The sequence below is a fragment of the Notolabrus celidotus genome, chromosome 2 (assembly GCF_009762535.1).
Source record: "Notolabrus celidotus isolate fNotCel1 chromosome 2, fNotCel1.pri, whole genome shotgun sequence".
NCBI lineage: Eukaryota > Metazoa > Chordata > Actinopteri > Labriformes > Labridae > Notolabrus > Notolabrus celidotus.
Genome location: NC_048273.1, coordinates 9,309,467 through 9,330,968, shown reverse-complemented (window position 1 = coordinate 9,330,968; position 21,502 = coordinate 9,309,467). Strand labels below are relative to the sequence as shown.

Sequence of the window (21,502 nt, the reverse complement as noted above, 5' to 3'; positions counted from 1 at the left end):
TTTGGCCTTGTCTTGGTGAAATATGTAAGGTCTTCCTGAAGACGTCATTGTCTGGATGGCAGCATATGTTGCTCCTAAACCTGTATGTATTGTTCAGCATTAATGGAGCCTTCACAGATGTGGAAGCTACCCATGCCATGGATTCTTATGATCCCCAGACCACAGGACAGTTTTCCACTTCCCCTCTGTCCATCTTAAACAGGCTCAGATCCAAAGAAGTCTCTGTGGTTCTGGATCAGGTTTATATACGGTTTCCTCTTTGCATGGTTCAGTTTGAACCTGAGTTTGTGGATACAGTGATGAACTTTAAAGAACATTCTTCAGTTTCAACATCTGATACGTTGTCTTTGAACTATTTTTAATTAAATATAGACTTTATATGATTTAGTTATATGAGTTTGTGCATCATCATTCACATGAAGATACTCTTTACAACTTTATCTCCAGCGTGGCTGCAAGTACCTGCAAGTTTTCAGATAAGTTTTCCCTGATTTGTGATCATTTTTCAAACTGAACATCAGAATATCATAAAGACAAAATAACTTCTAAACTATCATAAAATGGATTTTATTCTACCCAGCTGTGCAGCAACCTAGGGGATTAATCTGACATCAACAAAGTCGACAGATGAGTATTTTAGTCAAACTATGATCTTTTCCTTGACCTGACAGTGACTGTTTTTGGTTTATTTATTATCTATTATTTATGGGCATGTTTACCTTAACTGAGAGACAGAACAGTGGATAGAGTGAGAAACAGAAAGAGAGAGTGGGGGATGACTTGCTGCAAAAGGCCAATGGTAGTTGTTAAATCTGGACCGCCTGCCTGCAGGAACACAGCCATGGGGCGCATGTTTAACCACAGAGCTACACCACTGCCCCAAACTGTGACTGTAAACCCTTCTCAGTCATGTTCACCGGAGAGATAATGGTTTAGGCTAAAGTAATACTGCAGCGTTGGACTCTGGTTGCACAGGGGGCCGGACGACCTCCTGCATAGTTCTACCTTTTTAAATGATGCTGTGGTCAGACCTCTATGGGCGTGCAGCTTCACTTCTGAGCTTATTGTATTTTATTTTTGTATTAATTTAAGGAGGAGTGTGCGCCTGCTTGGGTCAAAGTAACAGTCTTTAATTATAGAAACTTGTTTTGTAATCTGTGAGGTCTGAAGGCTAACAGAGCGGGGCGTGTTAAGACTTCATCCCTGAGAGAATCGGTGAGTTATTTAAGGCTGGTTTGAGTCTTTGAACAAAAGAATAGAGTCTCAGGAAAGTTTAGAAAACACGGACGACAGGAGTGCTTTAGAGACAACGAGGACTGTGACGGAATGACCTGATGGCAGTCCATCAGCAGAGTTAGCATTAGCATCCAGAATCACATAACAGGATATAAAGCGTAGCTCGCGATGCCACACGTATTCGAGCCGTCACGGATCATCCGCATGTAGCCGCCTTCTCCCCAACTGGAGCCCCAGCTAAGAAGAAAAGAGAAGAGACATCACAACAGATATAAACACCTCTACAGATCCAACATGAAAGACTAGTGTAGCTACAGAAGAAGTTTGTTCAGACCTGTTTTTGATGATCCAGTAGTCCTTCCCTCCCTCTGAGCCGTACCCCACCAGCAGCACGGCGTGGCTCAGGTTGTTCGGGTTACAACTGGACTCTTCGTAAATCCCTGCAGAGGAAGAAATACCAAGATACACATCTCCTGAAATCTTACATAAATGTGCAGCAAAACTCGACAGAACACCGGTCAGATTATATAAAACCAAGTGGCAACTTCCAGTCTTGAGAAATGAAACAGATGCAGAGGTGCCAAAAACTGCAGTACCTAGAGTGTCCACTTAAGGCTGACTCTAAAAGCTCAAGAAGTCACATACACACCCATTCAAAAAGCCGATCTTTACAGCAGAAACTAACATGTTTACAGCCTGGTTCAAAAAACAGGTTTAGGTCTGAATAGCTCATTTTTCTATTAGCACACACTCTACAGGGGGAATTATTTTAAAGATTTTGGCAGAATTGGAGGCACAATGCTTCTATAGAGGAGGATATGTTCAGATAACAGACCTGAGCTGTAGAACAGGAAGCTTGAATGATCTGCATCCAGGGCAACTGTGATTGGTCCAATGGTTGCCACAGCGTCAGCCAGCGCCTGCTCGTCTCCTTTAGGGATGAACCTGTAGTCCTTGATGTGAGCGACCGCCTGTCTGTTGTCGTAGTAACACGGCTGAGTGTCCTGAAGAGAGGTTAAAGACAGGTTAGGATCCAAACAGTGAAGAGTTTAACGTCCTGACCGCAGACCGAGCCTCACCGCAGACGTGTACGGGTACGAGCTGGTCGACATCAGCCCATTGTTAACCACGTAGTCGTAGGCGTTGGCCATCCAGGCGCCGCTGCAGCCGTAGGTACCGTAGGTTCTGGAGCAGTCCACCAGGTTCTGTTCGCTCAGAGAGACCAGCTGGCCTGTCCTCTTGAAGACTTGTCCCTCAATGGCCCCTGTAGTGCTGAAGGCCCAGCAGGAGCCGCAGTAACCCTGTGAGTAACACGGCACATCTGAAGGTGTCCACTACTCAGACTGGATGGAACCATCTCAAGGTGAGCTCAGCGGTTTCTTACCTGGTCTTTCACTTCAGTCACGTAACCCAGAGTCCTGTAGTCCACAAACCAGCTGTCAAACTTCCGGGCGTTGTTTCGCAGCTTTTGAGCAGAGACGGTCTTCCCTCGCTTCACAAACTGGGCGTCGATCATGGCGCCTTGTAGCACCTGGTACTCCTGTCTGGTCTACAAATGAAGAACACAGAGCAGCAGAGTTCCTGGTAGATGGTTGAGGGCAGCGACCTTCTGGACACCAGTATCACCTGTTTCCAGTCTTCAGGCTAAGCTAAGCTAAGTGGTTACTGACAATGTTGAGTTTAGGGTGAGTTATGATGGAAAGCAGGCTAATGTTGAGACTTTACGGTGGAATAAAATGTTAATTTGACCTGCAGAGAGGCTGATAGGAATACTGTCACTACCTAATTGCAACAAACCGTCAAAGCTTTCTTTATCTGTATCATTTCAAATCAACACTCAGTGTCAGCTAGAGAGATGAGCTGAGATGAAGTCGGAGGGAAATCCTCACCAGGTCTCCGTATTTATTCATGAGCATGGTGAACGGCCTCCATCCCATCATGAACCCCTGATTGTTGTTCTCGATGATCCGTTTGTTCTCCTCCCAGATGGCTCGTCTCTGCAGGTCGTCCTGCACAATGACAAACATCACATCACAGCCAATGAGAGCACAGTATATTAATATCAATGTTCACATGAGGAGCCGGTCTCACCAGTTCATCGTAGCTGACTCCATTACTGAGCTTCCAGATCTCCCACTCCGTCAGGACGTCCTCGTCCGAGTCCGACGCTCCCTGCTGGGGGCCAAGCAACAGGACGGAGAGCAGAGCCGCTCTGAGCAGGAAGCTGGCCTGCTGGACTGAAGAGAAGAGAGTCAGACCCTCTGAAGTGTGACTTTTTGTAGTCCGACCCTCTAGAATCAGACCCTCTAGAGTCAGATCCTCTAGGGTCAGACCTTCAAAAGTCAGACCTTCTAAAGTCAGACCCTCTAGAGCGAGACCCCCTTAGAATTAGACCCTCTGGAGTCAGACCCTCTAGGAACAGACACTCTGGAGACAGACCCTCTTGAGTCAGATCCTCTAGAGTGAGATCCCCTAGAATCAGAGCCTCTGAAGTCGGACCCTCTGGAGTCAGACCCCCTCAGACTCAGACCCTCTAGAGTCAAATCCTCTAGAGTCAGACCTTCTAAAGTCAGATCTTCTAAAGTCAGACTCACTGGAATCAAACCTTTTGGAGTCAGACCCTCTAGAGTGAGACCCCCTTAGAATTAGACCCACTGGAGTCAGACCCTCTAGGAACAGACACTCTGGATACAGACCCTCTGGAGACAGACCCTCTGGAGTCAGACCCCTCTAGAGTCAGACCCTTTGAGTCAGACCCTTTGAGTTAGACCCTCTGGATTCAGACCCTCTAGAGTCAGACCCTCTGGAGTCAGACCCTCTGGAGTCAGACCCCTCTACAGTCAGACCCCTCTACAGTCAGACCCCCTTTTCCAGCATCATGAAGTCCTTATCACAGTTTGTACATCTCGATCTCCCTGAAGCTCCCTAACTCTTCCTCTCCTCATGCCAGCAGGTTAAAAATCTCCCAGTCGAGCTGTTTTGTTCGTCCTGCTGAGCAGAGTAAACTCGAGGACAACATCAGGCGGTTTAATGACAGTGTGACATGTTTGGGATTACAGGGTACAAACTGCAGCTCTGGTTTACTCTCAGCGATTAAACCTCAGACAGATCAACATTTCATTGTTTCACCTGCTTCAGCTTCTTACTGCCGAGTATAAACATCCAGGATTCTCTACAACCTCAGAAATACACAGTGAGAACATGATCGATTCACAGAGGAGATTATGATCTACACCCAGGTTATTAGCTCCTCTAAAAGTAACACAATCTCTACTTTTAAATCATAACGTGAGGGAACTGATACAGATACAGTTTTTACTTCTTATTCAGCTGCTTAAAAAAAACAACTTAACTCAGACAACAGTGATCAGAAGGACCTCAAATAAACTATAGACGTCTCGCCCTCCGAATTACACCAAGAGTGAACTCATTCATCTCTCTGAACGAACAGATGATGTCATGTTTTCGTGGCTAAATATATCACACACCAAAAAAAAAAGACCCAGAGGTTCATAAATATCATTTTACTTATTATATCCAAGATGCTTCTCCGTCTACACTGTCTATTATTTATGTTCCCTGTTTTTTCTAAAGCTCCTGTTTTTGTGTGAAACAGACTGAACTTTAAATTAGTGTCTCTGTATGATCTGTAAAATATAATTTCATATTTAAGTTATTATGGGTTTTTATCACTTATTGTGTAAGTGATGTGTTGGATTGTCAAAGGACAGCAGGAGGACTTTTTTTTTTAAGAAAAAAAAACATATTTACTCACATAAAGGACAAGATAAGCAAAGAGGTCAGATGTACCTCTTTGTCCACAGGGGGCGCCAAATTCAACACAAAGCAGAAGTTCCTCACAGGAGGGTTAAGAAAAATACTTAATGAAGGACACTATTTCAACTGATGATAAACAAACACACTGAAGAAAACAAGTTAGGTTGGTTTTTTTTGGCTCCTGTGAGGAACTCTGGGTTCATTTTGGCGCCCCCTTTGGACAACCTTGTCTGTGATTTGGGGTAATTAATGTTCATTATCGGAATATCTCATCCTGCTTGTTTGACAGCTGATGGTATCTTTTACTGAGTGTTCACTGCTTTTGGCAGTCAAACTTTTTGTCTTACTCCTTACATACAGACAATAAAAATATCAGATATAAATGACCGTCTTGATTATTATGGTCTGTTTTGGTCTGTTTAGCTTAAAAAGACACAGATCTGTTAGTTTCAGTCGATTTCAGTACCTGTCAAAAACTTCCCACTGGAGCTTTAAAACATTGGTGCCAATACAGCAATTTATTCTCTTTAGTAAAAGCAGGACATGAACGTTTCTGTTCCTGTTGTTAGTTTAAAAAAAAGTCATTCTTTAGACTTAAATATGTTCTGATATAAAGTAAAAGGACTAAATTTAGCATAAAACAAATTGTTTTACATATGAATAGCTGTTATATCTGGCCCGCTTATTTATTACCTGAATTATTTTTTTTAATAATTTCTACTCCTGTTTGCTTGAGTACAAAAGAATCTATTTAATTTTAATTTCTAATTTATTAATTTTTGGTGATAAACTTCTGTTAGTGTAAACAGTTAATTCCATACAGGAAAAAATGTTAAATGTAAAATATGTTTGAAGTTGAATATTTCCTTAAGATGGTTGACTTATGTTGATGCATCACGACACAAATTTTACACAATAGAGTTGGAGCTCAGAAACTAAAATGAATCAATTAAAATTATTCTAAAACATCAAGAAACATAAAACAATCATACATTTATTTTTAGCATTTCAAATTTTCTCTGTTTTAATATTTTTAAACCCCTCCGTCTGAAATAACCCCTCTATAATCTGTAACACCTGATCTTACCTGCATGTGTGTGGTTCTGATCTGTGCCCATGTTCTCCCTCTCAGACGCTCCGTCCTCTTTCCTTTTATAGTTCTCTGCAGGTTGGTCTATATTTTACTGAATCCCTAAATCAACATGTCTGCCAGCAGCTGAGCAGGACATTAGTCAACAAAAATAAGATGCTTTCGCTGCTCCTCCTCCATAATCACTCTCAGAGAGCTAAAGCTGCAATATCCTTAATCCTTCAACTACAGGTTTATAATCAGACCATAACACCTGACATCAAACTTTCCAAATCAGGGCTGGAGCAGGTACACAGAGAGTGTTTTTAAAGTCCCAGAGCCAGCACACGTCTGTAAAAATAGAAGAAGAGCAGCGTTACAGATCCTTCAAAACGAGCAGTGTGATCACAATATGAGGGAAAAGTTCTGCAGAAAGTAAAAGAACTTCCTGTGACTCACGTCTGATTCTGTCTCTGTTAATACTGACGCATTAATGTCAGAGCGGCGTGGGACAGGTGGAGCTGCTGCAGGTGGAGCAAACTATTTAACTGAGCTGATTCTAAAAACAACATTTCTACTGTTAAAGTTTCATATCTTGAATTAAAATAATCAGAATAAAAACTTTATTTAGAAAAGATAAGAGTTTACATAGAGCTCTGACAGACAAACGAAAACATCATTGGAAAAAAAGACAAGAACCTAAACAACAAAAATAACCCATAAGTCATAAGAGCCCAACAGCAGAAATATTCAAACATAAAAAGAACCCAAATATCATAATAAATTCAAGCACAATATATTAAAGCAAAATATCATGAGAACCCAAAGGCAGAAGAATGCAAACATAAGAAGAACCCAAACACCATAACAACGCAATGGCAAAAGAACCACGACACAATGAAAAAAAAACTGCAAAGAAAACTAAACATCATAATAAACCAAAACATAATTGGAACCCAACAACAACAAAAAATGTACACCATAAGAACCTAAATGCAGAAGTACCCAATGAACACAATCAAGGGTTTTTACAAATGATGTAAGAACCGTATGGGAAAAGAACCCAAACAAGGTAAGAAACCAACAGAAGAACCCAAAACATCATGAGAACCCAATTGCCAAAGAATTAAAAAATAACAAGAACCCAAACACCATAACAACCCAATAGCAAAAGAGCCACAACATAAGAGCAGAACCGCAAGAGCATGATTAACCCCAAAACAACTTATGACTAATATAAATAAATGACTTATGTGCTTTGGCAACAACATGTCTTTGTTAATGCCAATATAGCAAATTGAATTGAAATTGAATTGAGTTGAAAAAACAACTTATGAACCCGACAGCAAAAGAACTAAAACTTAACAAGAACCCTCCAGCAGGAGAACCCGAATAGTATAATAAATTATTAGGTTAAAGTAATATCCCCCCATTATAGCATTTATTATTATTTATATTTACAGTTATTATTATTATTATGATATTATTATTATTATCATTATCATTATAATTTGTTATATTATTATTATTGTTATTATTACTAAGTTAATTAGTATCATTATTATTATTATTATTATTATTATTATTATTATTATTATTATTATTATTATTATTATTTTGTGAATGCACTTGTCAGCCAGGGAATGAAGATCAGTCTCCTGTGGAGGGTCGCATGATAAACCTGAGGGGTCAAAGGTCACACGTGTATTCATTTTGGGTTCTCTCCTCTTATCTTTATTTTCATGTGATGTTTGCTGATAGATTATGAATTATTGTGAAATTAATATTAAATTAAACAATACAAGATGTGAAGATGAAATGTCTCTTTGGGGTTATAGGATCTAATGTTTTACTTTTGTATTTATTTCCTCTATTTTATTTTAGTCTTATCACCTGGCTTGTTAAATACTTCAGATGGAGGTCTGTAGTTCAAACCTACAGTCAGCTTTAAAAACTGAAATGTCATAAAGGACCCATCCTGTGAGGGGACATGAGCTTCAACACTGATTTAGTCTGACATCTTTATATTCTGTAAACTCATTTAGATGAATGAAATAATTTAAAGAATCTTAATAACTAAAGAAATATGAGACTACATTCATCCCATGAATGAAGAGAATAATATTTCCCCTTTAAACTCCCTCCCTGCTCCTTTATCGTCATCATCATTCTCTGTGTGTGCGCGCCGCAGCGCCACCTAGCGGCCGGTGTCCTCAGTGCAGCTCTGACTGCAGAGGATGAGCTCAGCGAACTTTCTGTCTGTTATTATGTCCGCGACCCGCCAACACCCAGACTCATCCTGCACACCAGCCTCTCCTCTAATGACCGCGTGCGCAGGTGAAACATGAGTCACGCGTGAAGCTCTGCAGGATGTCGTTTAAGGTAAACCGTGTTTTCATCCTCAGCTCCTCCAGGACGCAGACTCAGTGAGACCTCAGGTTTCCTTCTGCGGTCTGCAACCTCCTCATGTTCAGCTTCATCTAATGACGAGGGGGATCTAACTGCAGGATCCGGCTCGAGCTGGAGTCAGACTGGATGTTTGTGGACCATAATGCAATAACTGAGTCTGGCTCTGCCTGCACGTGCAGATGTAACCATATATAATCCGTGTTGTGGTCCCTCTGAGACTGCACACTTTGGGATCAGTGAATCTCTATAATCCTGTCTGAAAGAGAGTGTTTGTCTGATGATTGATCACCTGTCACACCTGATCAGACTCCTGCAGACTCTCTGCTGTTTACTGTGAGTGTGTGTAAGACTATAATGGAGGTCTGAGGTCAGAGGCTGATGTGTGTGTTTACCCTGCAGAAGGAAACACCCCTGGCTAATGCTGTGTTTTGGGCAGCGAGGAAGGGGAACCTGGCTCTCCTGCAGCTGCTGCTGAACAGCGGCCGAGTGGACGCAGACTGCAGAGACAGTGTGAGGACGCTGTGCATGTCCTGGCTGCTCCGCTGCACGCTTTACCCATAATCCACCTGTGGTAGGGAGACAGACAGACTTACCTCTGTGCTGCATGTGTGTGTGTTTGGTGTCTTATCATCCATCTAAGCCTCACATGTTTGCTCTTATCCATGAAGTCTGCATCTAACATGTGAATACTTTTATCATCATCGCACTGAAACTATCAAAGCTGCATATCCACCACAGGGAGCAGGGTCTGAATCCAACGTCAGGGACTTGATTTGATCCTCTAAATGTCTCTGCCCCAGAGGAAGTGCTGGTGACTTGCAGTTTTTGATTGTTTGAGTGATTGCACTATTCAGTTGACTCTTTGACTCATTTGCTAAGGATGTGATGATACGATTCATGATGCATGATGCTCACAGTACTAATGTTTCATGATTTCTCCAGGTGTGTAAGTAAATCAGTTAATGTTCAAGCTTTAGAGGAAAGATTTCCTCCTAAAGATGTTATTGGTGATGCATGCTTTTATTTTGAAAGAACACAGAAGGTACTTCAGTTTGTTCTTAAAGTTACAAGAGGAAAGGAAAACAGGTAAAAGGAGGGTAAATAAAAACAGTAAATAACGCTGGATGTGTTATGTTGTTGTAACGATAGCTGCTTAGGTCTGGTTTACACGTCGTAAGCACCTCAGGTTCACGTAGCCCTGAATCTTCTCATGCAAATGTGCATCGAAACAACGCAGACTGCAAGCCCTGTGATTGGTCCAACTGCTGCTCAACATTTATCAGCTCTCCAACTCCAGCATAATGAGCTTGGATCACATGTTTGAAGTCGCCTGTGCACAAACAAGCAGAGAATGTAGATTGGTCGGAAACTGGCAATATGAAGAGCATGGAAATCACGCTGCCAACTAGTGTTTGGTTAGAGTACTGCAGAGCGAAACAAACACTCCGACATAGAAATATGTAGTGCTCATGACTAAATGCACACAACGTCGGCTCTGTAGGAACCTTTCAGTCCCTTGTGTTCCTGGGACTAAAGGTTCTGGGTTTATTTTGGTGTAAACACAGTTAATGATGCTGAATAACTGTCTCCATGTTTCTCTTGCAGTACGGGACCACGGCGCTGATGGTGGCGTCGTACAGCGGCTATTACGACTGTGTCAAAGAGCTGATCATGCAGGGAGCCGACATCAACTACCAGAGAGAGGTATGGTGGGAGAGCTGGATATGTTAGGTGTTAGAGAGAGACGTTGATCAGCTTTATGGTGTTGTTTCTCTGTCCTCTCGTCCAGACGGGCTCCACTGCTCTGTTCTTCGCCGCCCAGCAGGGACACCACGACATCATCAAGCTCCTGTTTGAATTCGGAGCATCCACAGAGTTCCAGACGAAGGTACGCTGCAGTGACGCCTGTCTTTACTCCTGTGTGTGTGTGTGTGTGTGTGTGTGTGTGTGTGTGTGTGTGTGTGTGTGTGTGTGTGTGTGTGTGTGTGATGGAGAGAGCTGCAGACTTTGAGTCACAGCGCAGAGATGATGCTTGAAAGAAATCGTCGTTCTGCAGTGTGTGACTCAAAGTGATGAAACTCACTCATAACTTTGTGTTTCTGCGGCAGGATGGCGGCACGGCTCTCACCGTCGCCTCGCAGTACGGACACTGCAAGGTGGTCGACGTCCTTCTGAAGAACGGAGCCAACGTTCATGACCAGCTGAATGTAAACACACACATCCCGCCTCTCTCTGTCTAATTAACTTTATTTAGAGTCACAGATGATCACAGAGTCATCACGGCCCGATGCCCAGAGAGATCTGTCTCTGCAGCTCTTACAGTTTAGAGGTAGAGGCACTCAGCAGGAATCCAGCCGGTCAGGTTTCTGCAGTCTGCTGAGTCAGACTCACTTAGCTCAGATTTGGCAGGATGAGTCAGTCTTCAGGCAAAACAAAAGCACTCATAAACCTGCAGGAACATATCAAACATCCTCTTCTTGTTCAGTGTGGATATAATGGAAGAGGCAGGAAGGTAAACTGAGTGTTTTCATTTCAGGACGGGGCCACCGCTCTGTTTCTGGCTGCTCAGGAGGGTCACGTGACTGTGATTCGTCAGCTGCTTTCGTCTGGTGCCAAGGTGAACCAGGCCAGGGAGGTAATAACTCCCATATTTAAAACCTCCCTGCAGGTTACCTCAGCCCTGCTCACCTCTGATTCACCTCCTTTCCTCTTCTTCCTCCTTTCCTCTCGTGTGCTGCAGGACGGCACTGCCCCCTTGTGGATGGCGGCTCAGATGGATCACAGTGACGTGGTGAAGGTGCTTCTGTTACGTGGTGCAGACAGGGACGCTGACAGACAGGTATGCATTTACCTGAAGGAAGAATGAACTTTTGACTGGTGTCACTCAGTCTTCTTATTTTAAACAGGACCAGTGTTTAAGATCTGAACGTTAGACCATCGCCATAATGTCCCCTCCAGAGTCTTTAAACATCTTCAGTTGACACTCTTTCAGTGTGAGGAGGAACGTAATAAAGTTTAATATAAATAGTTGAATGTTGTCTCTGCTGTCTTTAAAGGACGGAACCACCGCGTTATTCAAAGCAGCTTTAAAGGGACACAGCAGCGTCATCGAGGAGCTGCTCAAGTTCTCCCCGTCGCTTGGCCTTCTCAAGGTAAACCACGCCACCTGTTTATGTCACGACATGTCATCCATCAGCTTTTAGCACAAAGGGGATCAAAGTATCTCTCAAAAGCCCAGAATAGGGGCGCTGTTGGCTTAGTGGTTTAATTGTGCCCCATGTGCAGAGGCAGGGGTCCTGATCGCAGTGGTTGCTGGTTCCACTCCCAGCCATCTTCTGTCTCTCTTCAGCTTTCCAATCCAAAAATACAACTTATATGATCATAATAATTGATACTGGATACTATTTATGTATTTCAGCCCAGGATAAGGATAATAACACTCCTCTCATCCTTGTCGTCTCCAGAACGGCTCTTCCGCCCTCCATGCTGCTGTCATGGGAGGAAACCTACGAACCATCCTGCTGCTGCTCGGGGCGAACGCAGACCCTCTGCTCCCCAACAAGGTGAGGCTCTGAGGTTTAACGAAGGAGAGGACGAGACACAGAACATAGTAATAATAAACATTCTCCTGTGTGTTTCTGCAGAATAATGAAGTCCCTGCAGATCTCACAAAGAGCGACCGCATCCTTAAACTGCTACATCCCAAACTGATGAACGGAGACAGTTGATGATGGGTTCTTCCTGTAGCACGGAGAACCACGTGTCCTGCACATGGAGCCCGCTTTAGACTGAAGTCAATCTAATGTGTTAAACCAGTGGACTAAACCTACAGCAACACCGTGTGAAATAAACTCCTCCTCGCTGTGCTTCATCGTCTTCACCCTCTACAGTAAACTCATTCTTTTGACCCTAAGTGCTGTTTTTAGATATTTTGCCAACTTTTCTTTTCCTTTTTAATGGATGTAATAAAGTTTAAAGTCTAAATATTCAACCAAAGAATGTTGCTGTGTGTTTATTTAACATAGGAGGATCAGGTCAAGTTATTTAAAGACATGCATGCTGTGATGAATATGAAAATGCCGTCTGCACTTCAATATAGACTACATGCTGCAGCATTCATGTTTACATCAAGTTCCTAGAGTCAGGAGGAAGAGCAGAGAGGCTCAGAGTCTGAGGTGTTTGAAGTCCAGAGCGAAGTTTCTGCAGGCTGTGATGGTTTGGGGAGTCACGTCATCTCTTGACACCTGCCCACAGCGCCAAAACTACCACCACATGGTTTACTGATCATGTTACTACTGTGCTGGTCTGACCCTGTATTTATTTTAACGTTGTTTTATTATTTATTAATTTATAACTATCTGTTTTTTATTATTTATCTACTCAATTTTATTGATATTTTAAGCCTTTATTTTATCTTCAACTCTTATACTTACCCTTTTTAAAAAATATATTTTAACTGTTTATTCTTAATGTTAATTTGATGCTTTAAGTTATTGTAATTACACATATTAGTCTCTATTTTAAAATCCATCTTTGTTTTTTATATGTCTTGCCATTATTTTATTTCTGCTTCTGTCTTGTTTTCAATGTCTGTAAAACACTTTGAATTGTTTTTGGTTTGTATGAATGGTGCTATATAAATAAAACTTGATTGATTGGTTGATTGGTTGATTGATTGATTGACCCTTTGTCTCGGCGGAGAGACAAAGGGTCTGAGTGCTAAAGCAGTCCAGCTGGCAGAGGAAACAGCAGGTCACAGGCTCTTTATTCCTGTCGTGTCTGATGTGGACAGTTTGATTTGATTTGATTTGATTTGATGACTTTATTTCCAACATGTAAAAGTTAAAATACAAAATAAAAGCATACAAGTAGAAAAGAAGAAAGAGTTATACAAACGTACAAAAAAAAAAGAAAAAAAGAAACAGTTACACAAATGAAACAAAATCAATATTAGCAAGCACTGAAACAATTTACTTTACATGTGTAAAAAGGAGTAGGAAGAAGTTAAAACTTATCTAATCCTACTCCTCTATTCACAATTTTCTGTCCTTACACAAGTCCAATCCCACACGTCAAATCTTCATATATTATCTTCATATTTACACCAACAAACTACGGTTTGAATTAACCAAACCTGGGCTTCAATAACATCCCGGCAGAGTTACAGCTGACCACCTTTATGACACTTTTTCAGAAGTTGGACATTCTTGTATTTTTAATGTACATTTTTAATTAATTTTAGGAAATGTTCTGATAATCTCAGATACTTTTCATGACCTTTAAGCCAAAATAATCAATAATTAAAGTGAAAAAAACATAAAATATTTCACTTTACATCAAATGAATATAAAGTATTTTCAATTTTTTTTTCTTAAATTACAAAAAAACGTTTCCCTTCATTAAATTTTTTGTAGATGCACTTGTATTTTATTTTCCAGTCCAGGCTTTGATAATAATTTATTTTATTTGTTGTATTTATTTTATTTATTAGATGTAAGTTTGGTCCACACCTGTCTTATCACCTGGAACATGTAGGGTTTAAATTATTAAAACTTTCCACAAAGTAAAATAAGTGATCCCCACCTTTACCTTTTGTTATTTAACCTGATCGATCATCACCTGTGATCTAAAGAATGTGATCTATAAATAACCTCTCTGTGACAATGACATGACGTCACGTGAAAACCGCGGAAGTAGCAGAGCCAGTTGTTGTTTACGCGGAAGTGAGGCGAAGCTGCTTTTAAATTAAACACTAAAAAACTCAAGAAAACAGAAGATAAAGCGTTTAAAGTTATTCCAAAGGAGACTTCACTGACACCTGATGGGGGGAGGTAACTTACAGGTGAGTTTTAAACTTTCACTGAGCGATCAGTCAGCTGTCCGGTTATATAATACGGAACTATCACTTCTCTCAGAGCTGCCCTGTTTAATCTGTCGGGATTTAAAGGCGTGGACGTTTGCTCAAAGTACTTTAAAATGTATTTTAAAAGTAAATCATATGGATTTAATTAAATTCACAATCGTTTTGTGGTGATATGCTGGAATCAATAGCAAAGTTTGGGTTGCCAGGTTATATAAAAAATCCCCTTTTCCGGTGTTTACTTTTTTTTTTAAATTATCTAACTGGAGTAAATTCACTTTTTACTCTAAAAAACAGGATTAAGATATGTTTTAAATATTTATTCCCTGTGTATAATTTATAAAAGCAGAAAGTACACTCTGATCCAGTGTGATAACTTTATTATAAGCTTTTTATTTCAAGTTTTAGAAGCTCTGCCTCCTAATTTTTCCATATTTGCTTGTTCACACACGTCCCTCTCAGCACGATGTCCTCCTGGCAGGAGGCATGTGATGAATCTATGGAGGCAGGATATGGCATCAGAATCACGTTATGAAACCCACAGTGTAATGACAGCTACATCATGTTTTTACATTTATATCAATACTAACTGTAAGCATCTGTAAAATGTAAATTTTGTAAGTGTTTCCTCCTTTGTGAATTTGCGTTGCACTTCCCAGCCAGCGTAGTATTCCCACGCACCTCCTTTACTTCCACCTGAGTGCATCTCTCCTTCTGTGTGCTGCATTCAAATCATTTAACATCATCTAAAAGAGAGCAAAACCTTGTTTCAAACCTCAGAGTGTGTAAATTACTTATTCAATTATGAGAAACAGAATATTTTATTTTCTTCCTCATAATCCTTGCTGATCTTGTTTTCTTGTCGTCTTCTCAGAAAGCCATCGACCTCGCCACCAAAGCTGCAGAGGCGGACAAAGCCAAAAACTACGAGGAGGCCCTCAGACTCTATGAGAATGCGGTGCAGTACTTCCTGCATGTCATCAAATGTAAGGGGCCGGACTCATGAGGTGTTAAAAAATATTTGACCTACACTTCTGTCTTCTTCATTAATCTGATCTCCGTGCTGTGTTGCAGACGAGGCTTCGGGTGAGCGAGCGACGCAGAGCATCCGAGCAAAGTGTGCCGACTACCTGGACCGAGCCGAGCAGCTGAAGGAATACCTGAAGAAGAAGGAGAATGCACCTCCAGGCAAGCCGGTCAAAGAGTCCCAGTCAGGGGATAAAGGGTGAGATGGAGCGACGGCACTGACTGAGACGTTATTATTACAGATTACACTTTTTAAGCTGCTGTATCGACTAATTTTTGGTAGTAGATTCAGGAAAACTCTGTCATACTCCATATTTACACGTGCATGAAAATCCTGAAAACTTTCCTGATCACAAACATCTAAATATTCAACCCTGACTTTACATGCCAGCCTCTTCTGTTTGGGGAAGTGTTAATCAATCTTTATGGGATCTTTTCTTTTCAGGGATGAAAATGGAGACAGCGATGACGCAGAGAAGAAGAAGTTCGAGGGTCAGCTCTCAGGTAAAGATGCTGTCGCTTCGCTGATGACCACACATGTGGATCAGTAAATCAGAAATACTTAATGACTCCTAACCAAGCGGTGACCTCCAGTCTAGAAATATGAGTCCAATGCGGAAGTGTTAAAAACTGCAGTTCATCAAGGATCCACTTGAGGCTGGCTCCGGAAGTACCGGAAACCACATACACACCCATTCAAAGAAGACGATCTTTACAGCAGAAATAAACATGTTTACAGCCTGGTACAAAAGACGAGTGTAGTCTGGACAGCTCATTTCTTGATCGGCACACACTGTACGGGGGGTGAATTTTTTTCTAACGCAGCAATTTTGAAGCTATTGAGATTACGAGTCTTCCAAAGAGGGAACAGTTGACTTGATTGACAGGCGGGAACACTGCAGCTGTTGGCTAGGAGGCTTAAAGCCTTCCTCTTTACGTCACACTCGCTCGACAGCAGCAATATGGCTGCTGCCGATGATTGGCCTCAAAGCAGCGCTTCAGATACAGATGGGTGACGTCACAGATACTATGGCCATATTTTATACTTTCTATGCTCCTGACGGGATTCAGTCCTTAACGCTGCTGTTATGAACACTATGGAAGAAAGAAAGAAGGAATAATCACAGAAACAGGAATGAATAAGAAATATATACAAGAAATAAACGAGCGGCAACCTCCGGTCTCAAACGATGAAGCCCATGCGGAAGTGTTATAAACTGCAATACATCGAGAATCCGCTTGAGGCTGGCTGCAGAAACACAGGAAACCACATAGACATGAATGGGAAAAAGACGATCTTTGCAGCATTAATAAACATGTTTACAGCCTGGTTCAAAAAACAGCTTGGCCCTATGAAGCTAACCTCTCTATCGGCACACACTGTACGGGGGTTCATTTTTTTTTCTAAGGTGACAGTTCAGAAGATATTAAGATTCCGAGTTTTTGCCCAAAAAAGGACATGACTGACGTGACTCCCGGTCGGGAACACATAGATGTCGGCAAGGAGGCTCAGACTGTCAAACTCTGCCTGGTTGAGTTCCGCATTTCCAATATGGCTGCTGCCGTCGATTGGCTTCAAAACAGCTCTCAGGAACAGATGGGTGACGTCACGGATACTACGTCCATATTTTATACAGTCTATGGAAATAACACCATAATCCTGTGGTGTGATATTGTGTTGCATCGTGTCGTATTGTTTAGTGACGTATCGTTTCATATCGTATTGTTTTCTGTCATATTTTATATTTTCTTGTTATTGCGTATTGCGTTGTGTCGTTTCTCTGTCATCTAACTTCGTTTCACATTACGCCGTGTCATCCAGTGACGTATCATTTCATATAGTGTTGTCATTGCGTATAGTACTGTTTGGTATCATGTCATTTCGTGTTGCACCGTAATGTTTCGCGCTGCTTCATATTGTTTCGTGTCATTTCATATCACGTTGTCCTTCAGCGTCGTTTCGTGTTGCGCCGTATTGTTTTGTGTCGCTTCGTCGCTTATTGTTTAGTATCAAGTTGTTTCGAGGCGTATTGTGTTGTTTCGTGTCGTATCGTTTCGTATGAATGAACATGATGGCTGTCTAACATGAGTCTGGTTCTGCCTGAGGTTTCTGCCTGTTAAAAGGAAGTTTTTCCTCGCCACTGAAACTAGCTAAATACTGCGATGTGCAATGCTCATGATGGATTAAGGTGGGGTCAGACTGAGTCTTACCCTGTCTTGAAGTTGGGTCTCTGTTCATAATTTGACATAGAGTGGTCTAGACCTCCTATGCTTGTAAAAGCGTCCTGAGATAACGTTTGTTGTGATTTGGCACTAAACAAATAAAGATTGATTGATTGATTGATGATATTGTATTAGTTGGCACATATGTTCGTATCATGATGTATTATGTTGTATTGTAACGTGTTTTGTGTACATTACTTATTATGTCTATGAAATGTACTGAAATAAACGTAGGTGACACAGAACACAGTTTATTATTCCGGCCGGTGAAAAGTATGCTCGACCCGTGATCATTTTCATCCATCATCACTTTTCCCTGTGAGTCGAAAAGGTCATTTGGACCCTGCTTAGATCTACAAGGTATTAATAAAGTCTGTCTGTGTTCAAGGTGCCATTGTCATGGAGAAACCAAACATAAAGTGGGACGATGTCGCCGGACTTGAAGGAGCCAAAGAAGCCCTGAAAGAAGCCGTGATCCTGCCCATCAAGTTCCCTCACCTGTTCCAAGGTACGGAGAGCAGAAGCTGGCTGTGACCCTCCTGATAGAGAGCACGTTGTAATGATGGTGTTTGTCTGTGTAGGGAAAAGGACTCCATGGAGAGGGATCCTTCTGTTTGGACCTCCAGGAACAGGGAAGTCCTACCTGGCCAAGGCGGTCGCTACAGAGGCCAACAACTCCACCTTCTTCTCCATCTCGTCCTCCGACCTCGTGTCCAAGTGGCTTGGGGAGAGTGAAAAGTGAGTCCTGGACTCTTCACGTAATAATCAGGTTAAATGAATGGACACTAAACATGTTCTTCTTCTCTCTGAAGGTTGGTGAAGAGTCTGTTCAGCATGGCCCGGGAACACAAACCGTCCATCATTTTCATCGACGAGATCGATTCTCTCTGCGGCTCCCGGAGCGAGAACGAGAGCGAGGCGGCGCGAAGGATCAAGACAGAGTTTCTGGTGCAGATGCAGGGTGAGAGAGGCGTTATACACACATCACGGAGGTGCAGGGCATATTAGACTTTATTGAAACACAACATTTATGCCTCTTGGTGTTCATCAGGTGATAAATTGAAGAGAAGGTGAAACGTCTGAATGTTGCTCTTCTATTATCGTTGAGGTGTAAAGATGTTTCCTCCTCTCAGGTGTTGGAAATGACAACCAGGGAATCCTGGTGCTCGGAGCTACAAACATCCCGTGGACACTGGACTCCGCCATCAGGAGGAGGTTTGAACTTTATCACAAATGTCCTTTAAAAGCCATGATGTGACATTACTGACTTTACTAAGACGTGTTGATGAATCAGGAGTTTATTCAGACGGTCTAGATTCAGTGAGTGTTTAATGTGTCGTAGGTTTGAGAAGCGGATCTACATCCCTCTGCCTGAGGAGCACGCTCGCTCCTTCATGTTCAAGCTTCACCTGGGCTCCACCCCCAACGATCTGAAGGAGCCCGACTTCATCGAGCTGAGTAAAAAGACGCAGGGTTACTCCGGGGCGGACATCAGTATCATCGTCAGGGACGCCTTGATGCAGCCGGTCAGGAAGGTTCAGTCAGCCTCGCACTTTAAGAAGGTACGAACACACCTGAGGCTGTAATTAGACGTGAGCATGTTCAACACCTGCAGTCAGAAACCGGCCTCTGCACAAAGTTTGAGTCACCAATATTTAATATCTTTTCTTCCTCACCAACATAAATCTCTCTGATGAAGGTTCGTGGATCGAGGTGGAACGATCCAAACACTATGGTGGACGACCTCCTGACCCCGTGTTCTCCCAGTGACCCCGGAGCCATCGCCATGACGTGGATGGACGTTCCTGGGGACAAACTGTTAGAGCCCATAGTGTGCATGGTAAGAAAGGACTTTCTTTAAGTTTTAATCTGCTTTTTACTGAAAAAGTCTCCGAACCCTGCACAGATCGACCAGACAGAGAGCTTAAACCTCCTCTTTTCTCTCTGATGTTCTCCGCACAGGACGACATGCTGAGGTCGCTGGCAAACACCAAGCCCACAGTGAACGAGGACGACTTGGGGAAGCTGACGAAGTTTACTGAAGACTTCGGTCAAGAAGGCTGAAAACACTCTGCGACCCTCAGCTCATCAGCAGGACTTTTTTTTAATTCACTGTCTCTTCTGTTTTTGTTTGTTTGATTCATGTTTTCTTCTGTTAATGTCAAAAACTCTGAGAAACATCCAGGACAGATCACCGGAGCCTGAAGCTGGTGTGACCTGAGACTGTGATGCAAAAGAAAAGCAGGTTAAGATCATAGACTGTATGTAAGAAGTCGATGTAGACACACAGCCTTGAGTGCAACATGAGCTGACCTTATATGGGCGAGAGGGCGGAGCTAAAAGGAGGGAAGTTGTTCTGTTTGTGTGTTATTATCAAGCGGCAACCTCCAGTCTGAAACGATGAAGCCCATGCGGAAGTGTTATAAACTGCAATACATCGAGAATCCGCGTGAGGCTGGCTGCAGAAACACCAGAAACCATATAGACACCAATTCAAAAAAGACGATCTTTGCAGCATTAATAAACATGTTTACAGCCTGGGTGGGTGAATCTTTTCATAACACGACGGTTCAGAAGATATTAAGATTACGAGTTTTTGCCCAAATAAGGACATGACTGACTTGACTCCCGGTCGGGAACACATAGCTGTTGGCTAGGAGGCTCAAACTCCGCCTCTTTACATCACACTATGCCTGGGTGAATTCTGCATTTCCAATATGGCTGCCGCCGTCGATTGGCCTTCAAAACAGCGCTCAGGAACAGACGGGTGACATCACGGATACTACGTCCATTATTTATACAGTCTATGGAAATTATCGATGACACTAACTATGGTTCAAAAGCAGGCTTCGTAAATGCTGTACATGCTCTGAAAAAACGCACTTTGGCACCCTGTTTAGCCCCGCCCCCAACCTCCTACTTCCTGCTCTCTGAGACTCTAAATGCGACCATCGTTTACTAAATAAACATCATGATGTGTTGAAGAAGACTTAAACTAGAAATCGAGACCATAAACTCATCAGGAACATGTTCAGCTGAGGAGGAGGGGCGTTTTCTTATAGACTTCTATGCAATCAGACTTTTACGCCCCCTGCTGGTCAGTAGAGATGCAGGTTAAATGCAGGTTAAAGAACCTCCACTGCGTGCACTTCTTAAATACAGTCTGTGGTTCCTATTTAAGCTTCTGTTTGCTGCAGCAGTTCAATGTTTACTGCTTCTATGGTTTTCTAAAATAAATAATCGATGATCAAACTCTTATTTTATTTATTTTCTTGATCTTCTAACAAATCAATCAAATGTTTTATCACTTTTTATCATGTTTACGTCTCTTTAAGGAGTCCTGTTTTTATCTGTTTTTGTTCTCTGGAAACAAAGTGATATATCTTGTTTTTTCTGACAGCACTGTTAACTCAGTGATGATGCTTTGGTTTGAATGCACATTTTAAACACCCTGTGTGGTCTGACAGGAAATTAATCTGCCTTTAAATAATCCAGTTTGTTCTTTAAAAATTGGATTTAATCTGTTTGATGTGTAAACGCAGATGTAACTTGTTTTATGAAACTACACGTGGAGTTTTCACCAGCTGCTTCTCTGAGAGCCGTACGCGTTTCTGTTTGAAACACCGTACACAAGCAGTTTTTGAATTATTGCTCATTCTTTAACTCTTGATGTCTTTGCACATTTTCTACACTTTGTATTTTGGTTACAGTTTTATAGAAATGAATAATGGAACTGTTGTTTTCGTGGTTTGAGTTTAGTCTTTATTTAAGGTTGTCTCTGGGTTACCTGAGGTCACTCTTTTGTTGAAACTGAAGGTGATCATCTGCACATTTTTAATTCCCTATATAACATGTTTTGTGAACAAAGGGTTAAAAAAATAAAGCTGGAAATGAAAACAGGA

General features: G+C 42.0%; 3 protein-coding genes across 8 annotated transcripts; 2 read left to right on the top strand and 1 right to left on the bottom strand.

The window, feature by feature from the left end:
* Positions 1-864: 864 nt before the first annotated feature.
* On the bottom strand, positions 865-6,589 carry cts12 (cathepsin 12). The gene is made up of 9 exons (XM_034699946.1): positions 6,542-6,589; positions 6,101-6,433; positions 3,328-3,473; positions 3,126-3,245; positions 2,621-2,785; positions 2,316-2,537; positions 2,072-2,240; positions 1,571-1,676; positions 865-1,473 (listed from the first exon to the last, which is right to left on the bottom strand). Exons 2-9 carry the CDS (start codon positions 6,129-6,131, stop codon positions 1,374-1,376), a joined length of 1,059 nt encoding a protein of 352 aa, XP_034555837.1. The 5' UTR covers positions 6,132-6,433; positions 6,542-6,589; the 3' UTR covers positions 865-1,373.
* A 1,691-nt stretch (positions 6,590-8,280) lies between these two features.
* On the top strand, positions 8,281-12,482 carry ankrd29 (ankyrin repeat domain 29). Of its 6 annotated transcripts, none has more exons than XM_034699967.1 (10): positions 8,281-8,464; positions 8,891-9,001; positions 10,097-10,195; positions 10,281-10,379; positions 10,600-10,698; positions 11,028-11,126; positions 11,232-11,330; positions 11,548-11,643; positions 11,910-12,054; positions 12,136-12,482. In XM_034699967.1, exons 1-10 carry the CDS (start codon positions 8,453-8,455, stop codon positions 12,138-12,140), a joined length of 864 nt encoding a protein of 287 aa, XP_034555858.1. In that variant the 5' UTR covers positions 8,281-8,452; the 3' UTR covers positions 12,141-12,482. The 6 variants fall into 6 exon arrangements, with proteins under 6 accessions (XP_034555858.1, XP_034555848.1, XP_034555865.1 ...); XM_034699957.1 differs by having other exon boundaries at positions 8,282-8,464; positions 11,956-12,054; XM_034699974.1 differs by lacking the exon at positions 8,891-9,001 and having other exon boundaries at positions 8,283-8,464; positions 11,956-12,054.
* Positions 12,483-14,182: 1,700 nt separating this feature from the next.
* LOC117827917 (vacuolar protein sorting-associated protein 4B-like) lies at positions 14,183-21,502 on the top strand. Its single transcript, XM_034704796.1, has 11 exons — positions 14,183-14,333; positions 15,226-15,337; positions 15,426-15,576; positions 15,823-15,881; positions 17,989-18,108; positions 18,182-18,338; positions 18,413-18,561; positions 18,734-18,815; positions 18,943-19,162; positions 19,300-19,440; positions 19,563-21,502. Exons 1-11 carry the CDS (start codon positions 14,313-14,315, stop codon positions 19,662-19,664), a joined length of 1,314 nt encoding a protein of 437 aa, XP_034560687.1. The 5' UTR covers positions 14,183-14,312; the 3' UTR covers positions 19,665-21,502.

Excerpts from the sequence above, each read along its gene's own strand:
- LOC117827917 (XM_034704796.1), top strand. The coding sequence starts at position 14,313 with ATGGGGGGAGGTAACTTACAG. Across the intron at positions 14,334-15,225 it reads TGGGGGGAGGTAACTTACAG|AAAGCCATCGACCTCGCCAC; the intron begins GTGAGTTTTAAA and ends TCGTCTTCTCAG. Across the intron at positions 15,338-15,425 it reads CTTCCTGCATGTCATCAAAT|ACGAGGCTTCGGGTGAGCGA; the intron begins GTAAGGGGCCGG and ends GCTGTGTTGCAG.
- cts12 (XM_034699946.1), bottom strand. The coding sequence starts at position 6,131 with ATGGGCACAGATCAGAACCACACACATGCAG. Across the intron at positions 1,677-2,071 it reads CTTCCTGTTCTACAGCTCAG|GGATTTACGAAGAGTCCAGT; the intron begins GTCTGTTATCTG and ends CTTCCTCTGCAG. Across the intron at positions 1,474-1,570 it reads TACTGGATCATCAAAAACAG|CTGGGGCTCCAGTTGGGGAG; the intron begins GTCTGAACAAAC and ends TTTTCTTCTTAG.
- ankrd29 (XM_034699957.1), top strand. Across the intron at positions 10,196-10,280 it reads ACATCAACTACCAGAGAGAG|ACGGGCTCCACTGCTCTGTT; the intron begins GTATGGTGGGAG and ends CCTCTCGTCCAG. Across the intron at positions 10,380-10,599 it reads CCACAGAGTTCCAGACGAAG|GATGGCGGCACGGCTCTCAC; the intron begins GTACGCTGCAGT and ends TTTCTGCGGCAG.